The sequence below is a fragment of the Carcharodon carcharias genome, chromosome 30 (assembly GCF_017639515.1).
Source record: "Carcharodon carcharias isolate sCarCar2 chromosome 30, sCarCar2.pri, whole genome shotgun sequence".
In the NCBI taxonomy this organism is placed as follows: domain Eukaryota; kingdom Metazoa; phylum Chordata; class Chondrichthyes; order Lamniformes; family Lamnidae; genus Carcharodon; species Carcharodon carcharias.
The window spans coordinates 9,146,029-9,169,087 of record NC_054496.1 but is presented as its reverse complement, the minus strand read 5'-3'; the positions used below and the strand labels follow the sequence as shown (position 1 = coordinate 9,169,087).

The 23,059-nt window shown below is 43.1% G+C and overlaps 2 protein-coding genes across 3 annotated transcripts in view; both read right to left on the bottom strand.

Moving 5' to 3' along the window:
* The window catches only part of LOC121271355, a 34,287-nt gene extending 21,254 nt beyond the window's left edge, over positions 1 to 13,033 (bottom strand). The window contains exons 1-2 of the mRNA XM_041177308.1: positions 12,866 to 13,033; positions 1,705 to 1,830 (exon numbers count right to left, since the gene is read on the bottom strand). Of these exons, the coding sequence (XP_041033242.1) occupies positions 1,705 to 1,830; positions 12,866 to 12,998 (259 nt within the window). The 5' untranslated portion in view covers positions 12,999 to 13,033. The remainder of the gene's footprint in view (positions 1 to 1,704; positions 1,831 to 12,865) is intronic.
* Positions 13,034 to 15,652: 2,619 nt separating this feature from the next.
* LOC121271409 (ras GTPase-activating protein nGAP-like) overlaps positions 15,653 to 23,059 on the bottom strand; it is a 126,978-nt gene continuing 119,571 nt past the window's right edge. For both annotated transcript variants that reach the window (XM_041177399.1, XM_041177401.1), the window contains 2 exons: positions 21,505 to 21,589; positions 15,653 to 19,234 (listed from right to left, as the gene is read on the bottom strand). In XM_041177399.1, coding sequence (XP_041033333.1) covers positions 19,004 to 19,234; positions 21,505 to 21,589 — 316 coding nt within the window. In that variant the 3' untranslated portion in view covers positions 15,653 to 19,003. The remainder of the gene's footprint in view (positions 19,235 to 21,504; positions 21,590 to 23,059) is intronic.

Genomic DNA, 23,059 nt, shown 5'->3' with positions numbered 1-23,059 from the left:
TGATAAATCCACTAAGGAATTCAGGAGAAACTTCTTCACCTGGAGAGTGGTGAGAATGTGGAAACCGCGACCATAAAGAGTGTTTGAGAGGCATGGCAAAGACGCATTAAGGGGGAGCTAGAGAAACAGATGAGGGAGAAAGGAGTAGAAGGATATGATCACAGGGCGAAATCTTCCGCTCTCTCTGGTGGTGAACTTGGGGGTGAGAAGGGCATGAACGTAAGCAGGATGTTGGCGTACCGGAACCCCACCGCCATCCAGCCTCCACCCAAAATTAAGTTCTGGGTGGGATGGCCCATGGGTTGGCCTTTGTGCTCTGCCACTAATTGAGACCCTGATGTGGCCAATTATGTACCTCACCCCACCACCGCTGGTACTGACCCAGTGGCAAGTGGGCCTGTCACCATGTTGCATGCACGATAGGTAAAACCGTGCAGTCAGCTTGTCACCTCTGGGGAGCGGGGGTGGGGGGGGGACGTGGGGGGTGGTTACTTGGCAAAGCTCACTCAGTGCCTGATCAAGCGACTGGACATTGGCAAGGGACAAGCCCGCTGAGAGCCATCCTCCCGCCCTTGCGGCACAACCCCCTACATTTCTCCCCGCACCTTCCCCACAGCGCCCCCCCCCCCCTCCCCCACCATGAACCCCATGTCACAAAACCTCCCAACCACACCCCCACCCAATTGCACCTGCGACCTGGGTTGTCCTGCGACCCTGGGACTGCAGTGGCCCGTGCTTCCAGCAGCGGCCACAGCCTCCCCAGTGGCGCTGCTGAGCAGAAGAGCTGCCCACCTCTGACGGACGGGCAGCCCTGGGTAGGTGGGACCTCTGCACCCGGTGAGGTCTTGTTTCCAGCAGAAGGCCCACCCACTGGTCTTGCCGCTGCCTGATTAGCGTGTGGGCCTTCCAGAAAAGAGGCAGCCTGGGTCTCTCGCCCGGCTCTTCAGCTGGGGCAGGCAAGACTCCCGATGTCTCAACAAGAGTCCGCCAGTAGGGTTAGATGTAGTCGGGTGGGAGGAGGCTCGGGTGGATCATAAAGACTGGCACAGGTCAGTTGTGCCCAATAGCCTGTTTCTGTGCTGCAAAACGAATGAAACTCCACATAAAAACTGTGTCATTTGGGAGCAGATTGCTTGGTGCTCCCAGCTCCCCCCTCCCATAACTTGCCGGGAACATGTTGGGATAACGTTCTCAGTAGAACCTCCGCAGCATTTTTGAAATTGAAGCCGAAAATGCCGGAAAAACGCAGCAGGTCCAGCAGCCTCCCGTGGGGAGAGAGAAAAACAAAGAGTCACCGTTTTCGGGTCCGTGTGACTCGAAAGGAGAGTCATATTGGGCTCGATGCGTTAAACCCTGTCTTTCTCTCCACAGAGGCTGCTGCGTTTTTCCAGCGTTTTCCGTTACAATTTCAGATTTCCAGCATCTGCAGTATTTTGCTTTTATTCCGCGGAATTCTGTCGACCCTCTTGCGTGATTTTAGCGGGTGGTCAGGAGAAAGACAGCGAGAGTGGCCATTTCTCCGGGATTTCCACCGAACGTACAGCAGGAGGGTTGGGAAATCTTCCACCGGCGTTCACACACCGCAGAGTTTTGAGAATGACGCCAACACAACAATATAAACCACCGTGGAACTCGGCCATTTTCATTCACTATCCTCGCGTGTCGCTCAAGGTAGTTTCAGTCTAGTTAAGATGAAGTACTTACTGCTTGAATAACAAACCACGAGCAGGACAAAAGTCACAAAGAAGTTGATACCCAGAATCAGGAAGAGGAAACCAGCTTTTCCCCGACAAATAGACCATCCTCCACACGGAATCTCCTTTCCACAATCTTTAAAAAAATTGAGATAAATGGTTTATTTGTAGCTCGATGAAGATTAATCCCACAGTTCCCACTCCCATCAGGGAATTTGACTCTGAGGGAGCATTGATTGGAGAATTAGGTGCATACCATTCTTGGTCTCTCTCTGCTCAGTGCCCAGTCACTTCATTATGCACTGTGAGGAGTGGAAGTTTAGAATTATTTGTTTGATTAACTGCTTCAGGGTCTTATACTCTTGGGCAAGTAGCCAGAGCCTCCATTCATTTGGAACTACATCCAGAAATCAATCACCCCAAAATGTAGGTCAGCGTCTCCATTGCTTTGCATATTCCATGCAAGGTTGTTTTGGATTTCTACCTCCATGTGCAGATGTTAATTCATAGGTATCAATATTGGTATGTTTTATAACCTCCTAGTTTTTTAAACTTCATTTATGGGATGTGGGGGTCACTGGCTAGGCCAACATTTATTGCCCATCCCTAATTGCCCTTGGTGAGCTGCCTTCTTGAACCGCTGCAGTCCATGTGGTGTAGGTACACCCACAGTGCTGTTAGGCACAAAGTTCCAGGATTTTGACCCAGTGACAGTGAAGGAATGGCGATATATTTCCAAGTCAGGATGATGAGCAGTTTGTAGGGGAACTTCCAGGTGGTGGTGTGCCCTTACAGATAGTTAGTGGATTTGGAAGATGCTGCCTAAGGAGCCTTGGTGAATTGCTGCAGTGCATCTTGTAGATGGTACGTACAGCTACTACTGTGCGTCGGTGATGAAGGGAGTGAGTGTTTGAGATGGGGTGCCAATCAAGCTGGCTGCTCTGTCCTGATGATGTCAAGCTTCTTGACCATGTTCAGGAAGATATAATAATTTTCATAATGTTATTGGAATTTATTGTAAAGTAGAGTAATATTGGGTTCAGTGCCTATGGGTCTGTGTGTGAGTTAGTGTGCGTGGGACTTAATTGAATTAAAGACAACTGGTCTGACGGCTTTGATATAAGAGAAGCCAGGTATGGAATGCTAAATAGGTAAACATAGGTGAGGTTTTAGAATGTGAGGTGTAAAGGGAACATTTGCATTTTTAGATAAATTAGAGTAGTGAATTTCAAAGAGGTGGTAAGGTGTTACACCTAGCCAGAAGAAGAAAAGAAAGTGTGTTTATTTTTCCCAAAGATTACTGGTAAAATTGGTATGATGATAGAATTCTATTATTAAAGAGGTAAAGTCCAAAGACATAGTGAAAAAATGGGAATTTGCGTTCAATGGGGAACATATGTATAATGGAGAGAAGGCTGTGTGCAAGGGAAAGCATTTTTAAGATCTAACACAAGCGTGAAAAGCCTCTAGCATTTAAGCCTCAAGCTACTGTCTACAAGGAACCAAAGCTGAGGAAAAACTGACTTTGAATTCGACTGCCCTGGGTGTGTGTTTTGCCTGAGTCTGTTAAATCTATGTGTTTTATTGTTGCCTTAATGAATGTGTAACTGGGAGTTAGAATTACTAGGGGAGCTAGGAGTTATCAAAGTAGTAATTTGAAAACCTATGTATGTGCTTAAAATCATTTTTTTATTAATAAAGGTTTAATTTAGTTTTGTAAGAAACCTATAAGAGTCAGTGGTCTTATTATTACTGAATTCAAGGTACGCATCTCGAAATAAATGCAAATTGTAAAGTTTTTGTAAAGACCATAAGACCATTGACGTAGGAGCAGAAATTAAGCCATTCGGCCCATCGAGTCTGCTCTGCTATTCAATCATGGCTGATAAGTTTCTCAACCCCATTCTCCTGCCTTCTCCCCTTACCAATCAAGAACCTATGTATCTCGGTCTTAAATACACTCAATGACCTGGCCTCCACAGCCTTCTGTGGCAATGAATTCCATAGATTCACCACTCTCTGGCTAAAGAAGTTTCTCCTCATCTCTGTTCTAAAAGGTCTTCCCTTTACTCTGAGGCTGTGCCCTCGGGTCCTAGTCTCTCTGACTAATGGAAACATCTTCCCCACGTCCACTCTATCCAGGCCTTTCAGTATTCTGTAAGTTTCAATCAGATCCCCCCTCATCCTTCTAAACTCCATCGAGCATGGACCCAGAGTCCTCAAATGTTCCTCGTATGTTAAGCCTTTCATTCCTGGGATCATTCTCGTGAACCTCCTCTGGACCCTCTCCAGGGCCAGCACATCCTTCCTGAGATACGGGGCCCAAAATTGCTCACAATATTCTAAATGTGGTCTGACCAGAGCCTTATAAAGCCTCAGCAGCATATCCCTGCTTATATAGTCTAGTCCTCTTGATATAAATGCCAACATTGCATTTGCCTTCCTAACTACCGACTCAACCTGCAAGCTAATCTTAAGAGAATCCTGGACTAGGACTCCAAAGTCCCTTTGCACTCCAGATTTCTGAATTCCCTCCCCATTTAGAAAATAGTCTAAGCCTCTATTCTTCCTAACAAAGTACATGACCTCACACTTCTTCACGTTGTATTCCATCTGCCACTTTTTTGCCCATTCTCCTAACCTGTCCAAATCCTCCTGCAGCCTCCCCGCCTCCTCAATACAAATAAAGGATTTGAACAGCTCACCATTTACCATCCGCTGTGCTGTAACAAAACTGGGGGCTTCTGCGGGATATATGTGATATTCCTGGACTGGTTTGGAGTTGATGAATCTTAAGGTTACGAGCACTAGAAGCACTTTGAATTCAGGAGTTGGTGTGAGAGATTTTTAAAGTGGTGAGATTGCAATATGGCTTTGGTAGTTGCTAAGACTTGTCTGGGAGATGAAGTTATAACTTTGGTTGGTTTACAAAAGGCAAATAAAGCTGAGTTAATCTAATTGGTAGAAACATTACAATTAGGGTTACCTGCAGGGATGAAGAAATCAAACATAACTGAAGGTATAACACGTCATTTGAAATTGGAAGGAATACCTGAGAGACCGAGTTCTCCATGGGGTGGTTCATTGGAATGGGCTCAAATTCAATTGCAAATTAAAAAACTTGGACTAGAGGCAGCAGGAAAAGATAAGGAAAGAGAAAGGGCATTTCAAAGGGAACAGGCAGAAAGGCAGGAAAGAGAAAAAGAGAGAGAGAAAGAATCCAGCTTAAAATGCCTTGATGGTTGTCAGTTAAAAAAGAGACACCAGGAGGTGGGGAAGGACTCATTTCCAGATCAGAACCCAATGGGAAGATGTTTAAATTTGTACTAGCTCTTCCAAAGTTTGAGGAAAGAGATTTTGAAGCATTCTTTATTTCACTTGAGAAGATAGCTAAGCAGATGAAATGGCCACAGGAAAACTGGACATTGTTGTTACAATCCAGGTTGGTGGGTAGAGCGCATGAGGTTTATGATTCATTGTCAGAAGAAATGTTGGTGAACTACGGTGTGGTAAAAAAAAGACTATTTTGAGTGCATATGAGGTGGTTCCTAAGGCATACAGGCAGAAATTTAGGAGAATGAGGAAAGAGCCTGGGTCAACTTATATTGAGTTTGAAAGAATAAAACAAGGTAATTTTCAACAGAGATGGCATATGCAGCTCTCAGAGAAATAATTATTTTGGAAGAATTTAAAGATTTGATTCCTTCAGTAGTGAGAACTCATGTGGAAGAGCAGAGGGTTGAAATGGTAAGACAAGCAGCAGAGATAGCTGATGATTATGAGTTAGTTCGTAGAGCTAAAACTCTTTATTGTCACCCTTTTAAAACAGGAAAGGATAGAAAGTGGGAAGGTGAAAGGAAGAAGGGTAGTCAGGGAAGAGAAGGAGTAGGTGGAAATTCCCAGGAAGTTTTATCCCAAAATAAGAAGGAAGACACTGAGGACAGAAGTGACACATGGACAATTGAGGTGTTTTCATTGTAATAAAATTGGACATACAAAGTCAGTATGGCGGAAATTGCAGGGCAATTCTGTTAGAATTATTGGGGTGCAGAAAAGTACTGGAAGTAAAAGTACAGTAGGTTCTGAGGTTCAGGCACAAGAAAAAAACCAATGGTTTCTGTACAGGTACAACAGGGGGAATCAGTGATAGGTAAAGAAGTGGGAATATGTTCACAATTTACCCAAAAGAATTCTGAGGAGCAGGCTGCAGAAGTGTTTATAGATTTTGTATATGAAGGGGGTGGGGGGGGTGGGGGGGGGGGGGGGGGGGTGGTGGTGGTGGTGGGGGGGAGGGTGTGTGTGGTGGGGGGTGTTGGGGGTGGGGGGGAGTAGGTAAAGATTTTGAAATTAAGAGACACAGTGGCTGGTCAATCCTTAATGTTGTGGGATAGAGATATTTGTTGCTCAGAGGGAGTATTGCTGGAACAGACGATAATAAGTGGGGTTCATGGAGATGCTAAACCTATTCCATTGTGAAAGTTAAATTTAAAGAGTAAGTGGAAAATAGGCAAAGTGATTGCTGGAGTAGTGGAAAAATTTCTCATTGCAGGGGTTCAATTTATTATGGGTAATAATATAGCTGGGTCCCAGATGTGGGTGATGCCTATTGTAGTTGAGCTGCCTGTAGAAGTGTTTTCAACAGAAGCGTTGCAGAGAGAACACCGTGGATTGTGTAATAATGAGATCACAGTCTCATAGGTTGAAACAAGAGGAATAGGAAGCTCAAAGGCAGAGAGAAGGTGTGGAAGTCCAATTAGCTGACACTGTGTTTGATAAGATTGTTCAAGAAGAAAGAATGGAGAATGCAACTGAGGTGTTTAACTCAAGGCAGTTAATGGAGTTACAGAAAAAGATTCATAGTTATATCAGGCAGCTTACTCAGAAACAGAGGCAAAGTGTATTCCAGAATGTTATTACATTAAGGGTAACATTTTAATGAGAAAATGGAGGCCTTATCATGCTTCAGCCAATGAAAGCTAGAGGAAGTTGCATCAGATTGTGCTATCATTTGGATATAGAAATGATATTCTGAGGATAACTGATGAAACTCCAATGGAGGCACATTTAGAAATGAGAAAGACACAGGTGAAAATATAAAAAACATTTTTATTGGCCTGGATTGCATAGGGATGTAGTCAAATTCTGTAGAGAATGTCACACATGTCAGGTGATAGGGAAACTACAAGCAGTGATTAAGACAGCACCTTTAATTCCAATTCCAGCATTTGAAGAACCTTTTATTCGGGTCATGATTGATTGTGTAGGGCCCCTCCCTAAGACTTAAAGTGGAAATCAGTATTTACTAACAATGATGGATGCATCCACAACATTCCCTGAGCAATACCTTTGAGAAATATTACAACAAAGAAAATTGTGGAAGAATTGACTAAACCTTTTACAAGATATGGACTGCCTAAATAAATAGAATCAGATCAGGGGTCAAATTTCATGCCACAGCTATTTAAGGAAGCAATGAACAGTTTGGGAATAAAACAATTTAAGTAAACAGCTTATTATTCTGAGTCACAAGGAGCCTTGGAAAGATGGCATCAAACTCTAAAAACTATGATGAGGGCGTATAGTCAGGATTATCCACAGGTTGTGGATGAGGGAATTCCATCCTTGTTATTTGCTATTAGGGATGATCCTAATGTTCCTAATGTTGACTAGTTTCAGTCCTTTTGAACTAGTTTATGGTCATGAAGTAAGGGAAATTGATTCATGAGAAACTGGTGGGTCAAAATTCAGAAACTACTCACCTGGATTATGTATCAAACTTCAGAGAAAGGTTGAACAGAGCATATGAGTTCACCAGGGAACATTTAAACATATCACAGCAAGTGATGAAAGTGAAGGTAGACAGGAAAGCTACAGCTCGTAGTTTTGTTGCTAGGGGGAAATTGTTAGTTCTGTTACCAGTACTGGGTAATTCATTAAAGACAAGGTTTAGTGGGACTTACAGGATTGAAAAGAAGCTGAATGAAGTAAATTATTTAATAAATGCCCCTGATAGAAGAAAGAAGCAGAGCGTGTGTCATGTAAACATACTTAAAAAGTACTTTCACGGGGAAGACGATCAAAAGGAGGTATTAGTGGTAGTGAATAATGAGAAAGAGGTAGAAATGCAGTATTCTGAAATTGATATCCTCTAACCAAATTGGGTAATGAGAGGGTACTTGAAAATTTAAATGTAATATTGAGTTGCCTTCCAGACAAGTGTCAAAGTGATGTGGGGAAGCTATTGCAGTCACACAAAGCTATTTAATAAGGGAATAAGCTGGGGAGGACAAATTTAGCTACACATGATGTATGTGTAGGATTTTCATCTTCGATAAGGCAACACCCTTATAGATTAAATCTGGCAAAGTTATCACAAGTACAGAAATAAATTGAATTCATGCTTCAAAATTATATCATTGTGTCTAGTTGCAGTAACTGGAGTTCATCTATTGTGTTGGTATGAAACAGGATGGACCACAAAGACTTTGGGAGGACTGTCGAAAGGTGAATGCAGTGACAAAAGCAGATTCTTATCCTATATCCCGGTTGGAAGATTACACTGAGAAAGTGGGAGAAGCAAAATTTATCACAAAGTTTGACTTGCTAAGAGGATATTAGCAAGTACCATTATCAGAGAGAGTAAAGGAGATATCGGCTTTTGTGATGCCAAATGGACTATATCAGTTTAAAGTCATGCCATTTAGTATGAAGAATGCACCTGCTACATTTCACAGGCTGACAAGCAAAGTAATTGCAGGACTGAGCAATTGTTCTGTTTATATTGATGACTTGATAGTTTTCAATCAAACATAGGAGGAGCATTTACAGCATCTGGAAGAATTGTGTGGTCAACTACAAGAAGCTAACTTGTTGATGAACTTGGCCAAAAGTGAATTTGCAAAGTCACAAGTTACATATCTAGGCCATACTATTGGACATAGTAAGATGGCTCTGAGAGATGCGACAGTCAAGGCTATTGTGGATTTCCTTGTGCCTACAACAAAATGAGAAGTTTTGAGATACCTAAGTATGAATGGGTTTTACTGGAAATTTGTACCAAATTTTAGCAGGTGCGGTTGCTCCATTGACTGAACTATTAAAAAGAACAAGAAGTTTGAATGGACACAGGAGTGTCAGAAGACATTTGATAGTTTAAAATCTGTGTTGCCTATGACACCAGTTTTGGCAGTACCCAATTATGCCAAGCTGGGAGTTAGATTAACTAGGGGAGCTAGGAGTTGTCATAGTAGTAATTTGTAAACCTATGTATGTGCTTAAAATGATTTTTTTAAATTAATAAAGGTTTAATTTAGTTTTGTAAGAAACCTATAAGACTCGGTGTTCTTATTACTACTGAATTTAAGGTCCGCATCTCGAAATAAAAATGAATTGTAAAATAGTTGTGACAGTTGTTTCAAGTTTCCCTTTGGGATTTCAACAGCTCAGCATTTACCATCTGCTCTGCCACAAAAATAGCATATGTATAATGGTGAAACATTACAGCATAGCATACAGCTCATTCGGTTTGTCAAACCCGTGCTGAATTATCTACTCACCTTATTGCCCCCCTTACTCCACTCATACTCTTTTCCCCTGATGTTCTTGAATTCCCTTTCCAAAGGACTTAGGGGTTCTACATTAACAGAAGCTTGTGGCCAAGTGCGCCGGAATCGAAACACCCTCCGTACAAAGATATTTCTTTCCAGCTGCTCATTAATTGTTTTTGGGATTATCTTAAACCTGAGCCTCCTATATTAACCTCTCACTGAAAGTGGAACGAAGCTATGTATGTGATTTCACAATGAGACACACACTAGCTGTACATGGTCAAAAATAAAACCCCAACCTAGGAGATGAGGAGAAGAAATATTAACGGCCCTTGACATTTAGCCACTGGGACAGCTACTTGGGCCGACTCCTAGGCTGCGTCTCCAATGGTAGGAAAGTTGGTAGCCAGTGGATATGTCATTAAGAAAATTGGCAAAATAAACCAGCAAGAGATGGGGAGGTCTTGTTTAAACTCATTGTGTTGTCATGACCTGGAATGCACTGTCTGAAAGGGGGTTGGAAGCAAATTCAGTCGTAATTTTTGGAAGAGAATTGGATGAATACTTTAGAAAGAAGAAAAAAATGTGCAGACCCATGGGGAAAGAGCAGAGTGGGACTAATTGGATAGCTTTAGAGAGATGGCACAGTCACGATGGGCTGAATGGCCTCCTGCTGCGTGATGTACGAGCCCACGTGCTATTGGTCATACTAATTCAGGAAGGCTGGGAGAACTCTCTACTCTTCTTCAAATAGCATCGCAGGATTCCACAAGTGATTAGGCGAGAGGAAAATCACGGAGTGCTACTTGCAGCAAGAGCGGTGCTCTGATATTATAACCAAAGTGGAGAATTTACATGAATTATAAAAAGGGCGTGGAAAATAAAACAAGAATCAAAGAGTTCTGTGAAAATATAAAATAATTGAAGATTGGTATCTCTGGCCCTTACTAAGTGATGAACAGCAAGTTTTAAATGTTAAAGGCACATTGTGCAAAGGATCAGTTTCCATTAGAACAGAGGGGACTTTCGGGATGATTTGAGAGCTGTGTTTAGAATGATGAAGGGATGGAGCAGGTTAGATGCTAGAATGAGGAACCGTAATGTTAAATGTTGGCTTAGGGAAGGGAGGAGGACAAAGGCTTTTTACACCGAGGCTATGGGACGCACAGCCAGGGTTAGTGACTGAAGCAGAGATCGTAATAGGCTAAAAGAGAAGGGGGTAAAAGGGTATGGGAACATGAAGATGAGGATTACCAGTCCTGTGGAAGACAAGCACCAGCATGGAGTGGTTTGGCTATTTCCGTTCTGTAATACCTGTGTAATAATCTAAGAAGATCACAAAGATACCCAGTACCTTGGGATTCATATTGTGCAAAGATATTTAACCTTTTTGGGGGTGAATATGAGGAGGTTCCACCCATTTGACCATCGTAACTCCAGTGGAAACCCCAGCAAGATGGGGGCAAAGTTTGTTTAGCCTGAACTTTCTGTGCCAAACCTACGACCGGTGGAGCAGAAACTGCCTCCTCACCCCGACCCCAATCCGTCTACAAATTCAACCATTGCCGACTTTAATGGGACAAAGGTTGGGGAGTGGGTCTTCTTTAATGGGTTGAAGTTGATAATGACCCTCCCTCCCTCCGCCCTCTACTCCAGCTCCGACCCCTCCACCACTCCATTATCCATCCTGAAGGTAAAATTGGTTAAAACCACTTTTAAATTCAGAACTCGAAGTTTCTGACTCTTTAGATTAATCCTATCTGAGCGAACATGTTCAGTCTGAAGTTCCCCTGATCTGAATATGGCTCAGTGTGAATTTTACAAATCCTGCCCACAATTCAAAATGAGGAGCATTTTCTGATGGGTTATTCCGACAAAACTCCCAGCACAACTTTTACCCCTTCTCTTTCTCTCTCTCCCGTAGATCGTGATTAACCCAGGGTGGGTTCCAGCATTCCTTCATTTTTTTTTTCTCTTTCAGAACATGGACACAAGTTACTTTAGCATCAACCTTTCTTTGGGCAGTTCGACTGAGATGGCGCATGTTAAGCGTCAGATAAAATTATATTTCTTTATTTTATACACCATATAAATTCTGACAATAATTGTGATGCCAGTCTTTCCCCAGGAATAAATGCCAAGTTAATCAAGTTTAATAAACTGGAGATTTTATTGCTAGTTAATCGCTAATTTAGATTTTCACCTTTGGCATCTGAATCTAATCCGGCTGAGAGAGAGATTCTGGCCTTTTACACCGTCCCATGTCTGACTCTGGGTCCTTTGAAGTTATGGGATGAAAACGAAGTGAGATTAACAAGAACCTCCTACCCCAGCAATCTGTGATTCTTTTTAAAATTTTCACATCACGGAGAAACACTTCAAAAACATATTTATTGCTACCAGTAGCAGGTCATTCAGCAATATTCCACATTAACCCCCGTGTTTTTACCATTTACCAATTTGCTCACTGCCTTAAAGAAATGGCTTCTCCGTGGACTAAATGTTAACAAAATACCTCCGTGAGGAAATGCCAGACCACTAGGCATATTTCATGCATCATTCACGTAAAAACATTGAAGTGTTTCCATTCTTTCAACCACTTGATCTTCAGCTAAACAACAGGCAGGTATGATTGCTTTATAAACATTGGGGCTGTCAAATTAGGACATGTTAATGGACTCTGTTGAGGACAATCATGTCCCATTTACAAATTCCACATTCTCTAAGTCCAAAGGGGGGTATTCTGAAAAAAACGAGGCTAGTCAATTTTCAAATCATCTCCCTGAAACCTTTCGACATCCAGAAACAATGGAGGGGAGAGATAGGATAATCGGAAGATAGAATGGAATGTCTCAATATCTGAAGAGAATTCCCAGTGAGGCATAGACTGCTATTACCACCAATTCAAATATTGTTATGAAGTTGTCGTATTTATTTTAATGATATTATATATCATTTTTACGCCATTAGCAAAGAATGTTAAGGAGAGATTCGGTAGAGATCTTCAAATTTATGAGAGGTTTTGATAGATTAAATAAGGAGGAACTGTTTCTAATGGCCGAGCTTTGGCAAAGAGAGAGGATGGAGAGAATGTTTTTTTAAGTAGTGTGTTGTTATCACCTGGAACGCACTGCCTGAAGCAGATTAAATAGTACTGTTTCATAAAGCTCAAAAGGAGTCTACTTGGCCCATCTTGTCTGTGCTGGTTCCCTTGAATGGTCTGTCCAATTAGTCCCAAGCCCCTTGCGCTTTCCCCATAGCCCCCGAAATATTTTCCTTTTCAAGAACTTGCCGAATTCACCTTCAAAAAGTTTTGCTTTCATCTGCTTCCACCGCCCTTTCAGGCAGCGCATTCTAGATCATAAAAGCTTACTGTGTTAAAAAAATTGGCTCCTCATTGCCCCCCTGGTATTCTTGCCAATTACTTTAAAATATTGCGTCCCCTAGTTGCTGAGTCCCCTGCCACTGGAAACAGTTTCATCCCTCCCTGCTCTATCTAAAGTCCTCAGAATTTTTGAACACCTCAATCAAATCCAGTGGGACCTCCAATTCCCTGGCGCAGATTGCTCACCACAAAAAGAGCGGATCCTGGATTGTTCGGGAGCTACTCTCTACTTCATTTACCTGGAAATTCCCCCTGCTGGTTGCTGCGCTGCCAGTGGAGGCTGAAGTTGTTGTAGATTCTGTCATCCTCCCTGCTCCCGTGGAGGATGTGGAAGTTGCTGTAAGTTGGCTCATTAGCTATGGATCCAGACATGTTCCAGTTCCGGATGGCTCTAGTCAAAAGAGCTCTGGAAAAAAGGATTCCGTTTTCACCAGGCTGCCAGAAGTGAAGTCAGCCTGGGGTTTTATGAGAACAGCCGGCAGGGTATTTTTATTTTGCATCAATTTTTACTCTGAGCGCACTTTGCTGAGATAGGTTCAGTGGGAGATGATGTTATCTCTTGCACTTCCTGTGAATTGCTTACCTCAATGATGTACCAAAAACAAAATGTCACTGCTATTAGAAACGATTGCTTTTCTTCAGCCCTACCTTTTCTTAACCTGTTTATATTCCTTAACATGGGAGGGGACGTTCACGCTCGGGAACATGTTTCAGAATCACGCGTGTGTTCCTGATAGGAGTCTGTTGTGAGTTAGATAAAAGAGTAGAGCTTCCATTGTTCTGCCCTAGCAATATGTATCTCGGGGCAGCACACCCAACTGTAGGAGGGAGTCTGACCTTACCCATTTGCAATGTGTGGGCCATGCATGATTCAATTGCTCCAGAGGCAAGCAAAATTTTAGCTACACCACAGAGTCAACTCCCAATCAACTTAGAGCTTCATGGGGATCTTGGGCTATACCATTTCCACCAATAACATAGAATCACAGCACAAACAGAGGCATTCGGCCCACTGTGTCTATGCTGACTGTTTGAATGATCCAATTAGCCCCACGCCCTTGTTCTTGCCTCAACAAGTATTTATCCAAACCATTTTTCAAAGTTACTACTGAATTCACTCCCATGGCCCAGTAAATTCCAGGTCACAACCCGCAACTTATCTCACATCTTTTTTTAAACTAATTATCTTAAATCTGTTTCATTTGGTTACCAAACCTCCTGTCAACGGAAACAGTTTCTCTTTATTTGCTCTATCAAAACCCTTGATAATTTTTAACACATTTCCCTTTAACCTTCTCCTTGAATGAGAACAATTCCATCTCCGCAACATCTCTCCTTCCTCAACTAATTCCTTCTTATAATCATATGACTTAGGAGCAGGAGTAGGCCATTCAGCTCCTTGAGTCTGCTCCTTCTTCCTTCTCGCTTCCCACTCAATATTTTTCCTTCCTTCCTTATTTCCGCTCTTCTATTTTAAATCTCAGTTTAAGCAGCTTTTTCAAACCCGTAGCAATCTGGTCAAGGTTATGAATGATCTCTTTTCATCTCCTCAACATTTAGGTGTTCTGGGAAGGCTATTCTACCTTGCACTCTAGGTGTGGGACTTAGTTGGTAGACAGACTGCAGACAAACTCTGGTATCTGCTTAACACATGTTTATTAGTACTACTTCTAAACAGGTTACAGAGTAGGCACAATGCTCCTAGACATGGTTCCAATCTCTCTCTCTTGAGAAAGAGAGAAGAGAGATAGAGAGTGAGAGAGAGTTTAACATATGCCTGACCGATGTCAGTGATACATCATCTACATAGTACATTAGTGTATCCCATCTTTAAACCCTTACACTACATTTGGAACTCTGAGTGACCTTTGAGTATGGACATGGGATTTCATCCTCCTCCAATGTCTCTCATTTGCACTGTAAGAACATAGCATCCACCTTTGACACAAAGCAACTTTGCTGTCAAATCTCTTGTGTCATGTTGGCCATGCTCCAAGGCTCTCTCCACTCCAATATGGGCAATTCACTAATCTTCATTGCAATTCCTCTCTCCCTTTTTCCTTGCGGTGGTTCATCATTTTGAATGAAAAAGCTAAGGGAATTATCACTGAAATTATGTGCAGTATAAGGGTCTGGCACACACAGGGTTGCTGTGGGACCAAGTACAGTACCGCCCACACAGTCTTTTAAGAAGGGAATATGAGCCAGACCCAGGGTCAGTGTAGTATTGTACTATTTCCGCTCTTCTATTTTAAATCTCAGTTTAAGCAGCTTTTTCAAACCCGCAGCAATCTGGTCAAGGTTAAGAATGATCTCTTTTCATCTCCTCAACCTTTAGGTGTTCTGGGAAGGCTATTCTACCTTGCACTCTAGGTGTGGGACTTAGTTGCTAGACAGACTGCAGACAAACTCTGGTATCAGTGTAGTATCGAGTATTCCTTCAGTTGAAGGCATTGGCCAAAGTGTCTGCCAGTTCAGGTGTGAGGAGCCTGATGAGAAAATCGTCTGCAGCTAGATCGACACCCGGGTGGGAGAAAGGGTCTGTATCTGCAAAACGGCTGTAATGTAAAACTCCAAGTATGTTTACTCCTTCTATGGAGGCTAAGCCAAAACGAAGGTTGATAGATTTTTGTTAGGTGAGGATATTAAGGGTTACCGAACTAAGTTGGGTTAAGATACATATCTGCCATGATCCCAGCTCAAAGAGCTGAATGGTCTCCCACTGTTCCTATACCAGTCTATAATGTCGAGAAGATATTTGTTACAGAATAGTATGTCTTAAAGCAGTCTCTGTAATCTTCTGTAGGTTATCTGTAAGTCTAGGGTACAAGTTAGGAGCTGTCTCCATGCTTAGGTCTATACACGTCTCTGCTCAATACTACACTGACCCTGGGTCTGGCTCATATGCCCTTCTTAAAAGACTGTGTGGGTGGTACTGTACTTGGTCCCACAGCAACCCTGTGTGTGCCAGACCCTTATACTACACATAATTTCAGTGATAATTCCCTCAGCTTTTTCATTCAAAATGATGAACCACCGCAAGGAAAAAGGGAGAGAGGAATTGCAATGGAGAGAGGGAATGATTAGAGGACAAGATCATTCACATGAGCTGACCTGTAACATGCATCCAGGTCAGTAGCGAGAGGGACACGTTGGAACAATATTCCCGGGTGCAGGGAGAAAATTCCTCTTGAGGCTTAACTGTGTTTGGATCTTCAGGAAACTGTGCAACTTTTTATACCATGATCAAAGGTGTACACCAGATATAACCTCAGGTCTAATTGTTTCGACAGTGCCAAGACTGATATGTTATCTATTCTGTCTAAGAGGTTATACCCGCTGAGGAAACATTGCAATTTCACGTGTTAACTGTACAACCATCAGTTTTTTATTACTGGTTTGAAATGTTACTCATGACATTGTATGAGTCTCAGGAAAATCTAGGGCCTGAATGGTAAAGCGTACACAAAATACGTCATCACCACACAAAATGACGCAGCTACGTCAGGGAAAGCCCCCGCTTCACAAAATGGTGTTTCACACGTATGTACTGCCCACTTCCACCGATGTCTGCAGAGAAAAAAACTTTCTAAATCTCCAGAAAGAATGTCATAGCAGAGAATAAATAATGCTTGACTAACTGAATCGTTGGAAAGCTGTTTTCAAACTAATCTCAGTTTGCACAAACTGCCAAAAATCAAACCGTTCTGTACTTGTCGAGTGCCTACAATGCCTGCTAAAGTGAAGCTAATACAGGTTTGGTATCCTATTACTGTAAATCCGAAAACCCAGCACATCCAAAGACTGCACTGTTTTCCAACCTCCTCAACCTTTAGCGTGGGAAGTCCCTGACTCCAGCCAATACAACTCAAGCTGATATGGCCCGAGCCAACTTGAACCTTGCTGACCCCACACGACCTTTAGCGCGGGAAGTCTGCGAGCAGCGCCGACACGAACCTCGCTGACCCCACCTGACCTTTAGTGCGGAAAGTCTGTGACCCGAGCCGACCCCACCCGACCTCTAGCGCAGAAAGTCCAGCTGCTTGTTTGCGATTTTTATCTGTACTGTTGATCTCCTCCAAGCTGAATCACAGATGGCGCCATGGGTGGGAAGTTATTACAGGTACCCTGTATTTATTATTCAGTGATACATCTTACTTTTTAGCCATTTTATTTACCGTAGACTATAGCTGGCCTAGGCTTCGGCCATTTTCAAAGTAAATAGGTCTACATGTGGTATCCGAAAACCGAAACTACCTGAAATCTGAAACACATTTGGCTCCGAGGGTTTTGGAAAAAGGATACTCGACCTGTCCCTAGGTCTCAGTTCAGCACTTCCTGTGTAATATCACTTGTCTCTGCCCTTGCCTTGATCAGCCTATCTGCTGTTGAAATTTGTATACAGTTCTATTCTTACCTCCCGACTTGTGTTTTCTTGGTTAGTCTCCCACTTATCACTCTATAAACCTTATCCACTCAGTTATTGTTATCCTAACTTGCACAAAGTTCCATTCCTCCATCACTCCCGCTCTTGCTGACTTAGGTTGGCTGTCACTCGCGTAATGCCTCAGCTTTGAAATTCTCACCGTTGTGTTTGAATCCCTCCATGGTCTTGCCCCCACCTCCCCACCTCCCTAGCTCTGTAACCTCCTGCAGTCCCACAACCCTTTGACATCTTTGCAAAATCCCAAGTTCCTTCAGACCTCCATTGGTGGCTGTGTCTTCAGTTGCTGAGGTCCTGGGCTCTGGAATTAGGGTTAGGGTGCAACGCGGACTGCAGCGGTTCAAGAAGACAGCTCACCACCACCTTCTCAAAGGCAATTAGGGATGGGTGATAAATGCTGGCCTAGCCACCAGCAACACATCCCATGAAAAAATAATTCTTAAAATACCCTCCTTCGCTCATGAATAGCGGAGGCTCAGTGACCTACTCCTACCTCTATGTTTCTCTTCACTTCTCTACTTCTCGCCTCCTGTGAGATCCTTTGGCCCACCTGTTCTAAATATGTGGCTTTGTGTCAAATTTTTGTCTGATAGCACTCCTGTATACTGCTGAAGATTTTGTTACATTAAAAAAATGCCAAATAAACGCAAGTTGCTGCTGTTGTGTGGCACCTAATCTTCAATACTTATGGAATAAAAGCCCAGCTATGAAACATATTGCAAAATGAACAGTGTAAACTTACACTTGCCATACCTGTACAGACAAACACTGAATCTTCCATATCGATAGCAAAATATGGTGCCTTCAGCTCGACAATATTTTGACATTTCAACGCGTGTCGAACTCACATTATTATACAAAAATACAGGAATATTACATTGTATTGTTTACAAGGTATTATTTTTGTTATCGTAATGTCATCCCCTCAAAATGTTGCTCTCCCATGTCACACCACCATTCTGACTTGGGTCAATATCAGGGGTATCCCTAACAGCATTGTGTGTGTACCCCCATCACACGGACTGCAGTAGTTCATGAAGGCAACTCACCACCATCCTCCCAAAGACAATCAGGGCTGGGCTATAAATACTGGCGTTGCTGGTGATAACTATGCCCTGGGAACAAGTATTTTTCGAAAGCTTCTATTTAGAGCAAGAATTTAGAGCATAAATTACACCCCCCATTCTTATTTTTATTTTTCAGTCTAAGGCAGTCGTCAGCTGACTGAGGGTAAAAAAAAAAATTGGGCGTAAGAAACCTATACATGGGTGTCCTTTAAAGCTGCTGAGATATGTGAGAGGTGCGGAGTAATACCATGAAAAGCACTGACGTAAATTCAAAAGTGTAAATAATCCTTTCAGTTTGACCGACAGGCAGAATTTTCCAGCCCCTCAAGCTGACGGGATCTTCAGGTCCCGCCGGTGTGAATAGAGATTTCACTGGGCCACTGGCCCCGCGGCGGTAGAGGTGTGGGGGCGGGGCTGGGAAATTCGCCCATTGGTTTCTGTATTGTGTATTCCACTAATCTGACCTAATAATTATACTGATGGGGTGAGATGGAGGGAGCATCAGTTGGGCCAAACGGCCAGTTCCGTGCCGGTCGTTCTATATAATTTTATGTATGTGGTGAATCCCAAATCTGCTCCTCATTCTTGACCTGCTGCTAATGGTTGGCTGATGGGCTGTCAACATTCCCAATGCCACTTGAGTGGGCGTCAGTAACCGACCCTTCCCCACCCCAACCCCCAAAGATGTCAATAGACTGTGGTTAAGGCCCTCTCCTCGTGTACAATGAATAATACATGAGCAATAACATCAATGTGTACCAGGCATTGTAAATGAAGAAGGATTATAACGTGTTATCCATTTCTCTTTAGCTCTTTCCAATGCCGTTTCTATGGGAAAACACAAATTCCAAAGGGTGAGAAAGTTCTTAGCTACTGTCAATCTCTGGTTGGCCATTTTCCACAATGGGTAGCTCAGCGGGACCGGATGGTGCCTTGGAACTGGGTGGAGGAGAGGGATTAGGGCTGGATGGAGCCTCGGGTATGACACTTGATGAAGTGACGTGGTTGGAGCCTGCTGGTTGCTGATTGTCCCTCAGCCCTTTGATGGAGAGCAGCAATTCCTGATGTTCTTTTTCCATTGCAAAGAGGCGTTTTTCCTGCATTAAAAACAAACAGAGGCATCTGATTAAAGGCATGGAGCTCAAGCCCATCTTCAAACAGCATGAGCTATGTTTAGGAATGAAGCCATGTTTAAGGACAAACCTACATTATTAAGGGCTGAAAATGCTTGTACTGATTTCCCAAAAGTCTTCAGCCTTCCTAATCATGCATTGAGACAGCACGTGTCTGGATACATTCTTATACACTAGGACCATACAGTGATAAGGCACAGAAGGAGGCCATTCAGCCCAATGATTCTATTTTGTTATTATTCATTGGATATGGGCGTCACTGGCTAGGCCAGCATTTATTACCCATCCCTCATTGCCCTTGTTCAGAGGGCATTTAAGAGTCAACCACACGGCTGTGGGTGGGTCTGGAGTCACATGATTTCCTTCCCTAAAGAGGCATTAGTGAACTAGGTGGGTTTTTACAACAACCATTCATAATCATCATTAGACTTTTAATTCCTTATTGACTTAATTGAATTTAAATTCCACCATCTGCTGTGAAGAGATGCAAACTCAGGTACCCAGAGCATTACCCCTGGGTTACTAGTCCAGCGACAATACCACTACACTATCCTCCCCCGACAGTCCTGTGAAAGAGCTGTCTAATTAGTCTCATTGCTGTACCCTAGCTTTCCACATAGCCCTTCCCAGTAGAGGAGACGTAGAGACATTGGACAGGGTAAAAACAGACAGAAAGGATGTGCTAAATAGGTTGGCATCACTCAAACTTAACAATCAGGTCCATAAGATACATCCTAAGATGCTGATGGGAGCTAAGATGGAGATAGCAGAAGCTCTGACAACAACCTTTCAATCCTTCTTGGATGTGAGGGTGGGACCAGAGGGCTGGAGGACTGCAAATTCAAAAAGACAAGAGGGATAAACCTGGTAACTATAAGCCAATTAGTCGCCCTTTAGTAGCAGGAAACTACAAGACCACATTGTAAAGGATAAAGTATTTCTCACTAGGTTTCTAAAGGGCAGCCAGCACAGATTTCTTAAAGAGAAACCTTGCCTGACTGATCAGGTGAGATTCTTTGATGAAGCTACAGAAAGAATTGGAAAAGCTAGTGCAGTAGAATGTGGAATTTCAAAAGACATTTGACAAAGTACAACAGGACAAACTTATTCAAAAGATAGAGTCACATGGGATTAAAAAGGTGGTGGTAACTTGGGTGCGTATTGGCTGAGGGAGAGGAGAGAGAAGGTATAGTGAGCGATGAAATTCTGACTGGAGAGGAATATGTGGAAGCATACCCCTGGGGGTCAGTACTAGGCCATTGCTTTCTTGTTATAAATGACCTGGAATTGGTTGTAGGGAGTACAATTTTGAAGTCACAATACTAAGTTTGGCACTGCATTCAATAATGAGCAGGATAGTAGCAAACTTCAGGAGGATATAGACAGATTGGAGAAATGGGCAGATATATGGGCTGACGCAGTTCAATGTGACAATTGTGAAGTGATGCACTTTGGGGGAAACAACCTGGAGGGTTAGTGTAATCTAAATGATGCTATATTGATGGGGCTGTAAGAGCAGAGGGAGCTCAGGTGCATATTCTCAAATCCTTGAAGGTGGCAGGGTTAAGGTGTATCAGAAAACGTATTAAATTGTTGGCTTTATGAAGAGGGGTGTTGAATACGAGAACAGGGAGGTCATGCTAAATCTTCTAGCTTCCAGCTGGAACCCAGCTGGAGTATTGTGTCCAATTCTGGGCACCTCGCTTTAGGCAGTGTATCAAGATCCTGGTCAGGGTACAGAGAAGACTGAGCAGAATTGTACCAGGAATGAGGGACAGTTATGTGGAGAGATCAGAGAAGCTGAGACTGTTCTTCTTAGAGAAGGTTAAGGAGAGACCTAATGAGATATTCTCAATCCCAAGAGGTTTTGATGAAGTAGTCAGGGAGGAACTGTTTCCTCTGGAAGGTGGATCAGTAACTGCAGGTCATGGATTTAAATCAATTGGCAAAAGGACTAAAGAGGAATTGTAGAAAGAGTGTTTTCAGAGAGAGTTGTTTAGATTTGGAACACATCTGACTATGGAATCAGTTCCCATAAAAACTTTCAAAAGAACAATTGGACATGTAATTGAAGAGGAATAAATTGCAGAATTATGGGGACAAAGTTGGGGTCTGGGAATAAATTGGACAGCTCTTTCAAAGAGCTAGCACAGGCCCAGTGGGGCAAATGGCCTCCTTCTGTGCTGTAAGATTCTAAGGAGCTGACAAAAAGCAGCCAGGGACACATTACTTACCAAAGACTCAATCTTCTGTTGGTTCTGGGTGGCAGCTTCTACTTTTTCAATGTCCTTCTTCCTTCCCTCTTCAATTGCTTCAAGTCTGTAAAAGCAGAGGGACATTTCCATTGTGGTCAGGCCATGATGCAGTTAGCACAAGCACAGCAGCTTAATGGATATAGAATAAGGTGGTGTCGAGAGCAAGACTGGCAGAATAAAGGTGGCAGAGTAATCCGAGGAACAGGATACTGAGTGTGGCAGTACATTGACATTGGTTGCCCCAAACATTTCTGCTCATGTTTGGCTGATCTATGGGTCTTGGCTATGAGCCGAGTGCTGGTAAATGGGATTAGGTAGGTAGGTCAGTTGTTTCTCACATGTCAGTGCAGACTCGATGGGCCGAAGGGCCTCTTCTGCACAGTGTGCTTCTGTGATTCTGTGACTGTGGATTCTGGATAAAGTCTATTGGATGTGAGTGGCCTTTAGATGTACTGAAAACCTCCCCTTTTTTTTCCAAATGAAACCTGTCTTTCCATTGCAACTTTCATGGTCTCCAGGTGTGCCAGAACACCTCGTAGCCCATGTGGTGCTTTTGCAGCCATTCCTGTTACGAAGGCAAATGTGGCAGTTAGTTTGCACACAGGAAGATCCCACAAGTACCGACGAGGTATGTAGCCAGTTCATCTGTTTTCTCATGGCGTGGGAGGTGAGGTGAATGTCAGCCAGAGAATTCTGCTACTCTTAGTTAAGCAGTATAATAGGATCTTTTAGACCCACCTGAACAGGATAGCAGTGCAGTGCTGAAAATTAGATTAGATTAGATTAAGGCCCAAATCCTAGATTGGGGCTTGAGCCCACAACCTACTAGTTGTACAGGTAGGGTGCATGGTAATACTTGACATAAGCATTGTATTCCTAAATAAATTGTTTAAATATTATGGAATACCGGTGACCCCTAGATCAGTACGATTGCATCCTGTAGCACAGAAGGAGGCCATTCAGTCCATCGTGCCTGTTTCTGGCACTTTAAAAGAACAGCAGAATTATTCCTACTCTCTGCTTTTTCTCCTTAGTCCTGTAGCACTCAGAACACTGCCAAAGGCACCACTTCCTTCCCAATTTGCCCATACCCTGTGGCTTTTGTTGCACCATGTGCCCCTGAGGTTGCCTGTTTGAATATGGGATGTTATTGGAGATATTGGACATTCCATATTCAAACAGGCAACCCCAGAGACACATGGAGCAACAAAAGCCACAGGCATGGGTGAATTGGATGTTATTGGAGGACCACATATCTTCACCATCATCACCTCCATAACATTGCCTGACTCCGACCATTGTTCAACTCATGTGCTGTTGAAACCTTCCTCTGTGCCTTTATTACCTCTGGACCATCCAAATGCTCTCTGGGCCGGCCTCCCACCCTCCACCCTACATTCAAAGCCCTGCTGTCCACATGTTAGCTTACACCAAATCTCACTCACCCATTAACCCTTGTGCTTGCTGACACGCATTAGCTTCCAAGTGGTAATACCTCCATTTTAAAACTCTCATACTTGCTTACAAATCCCTC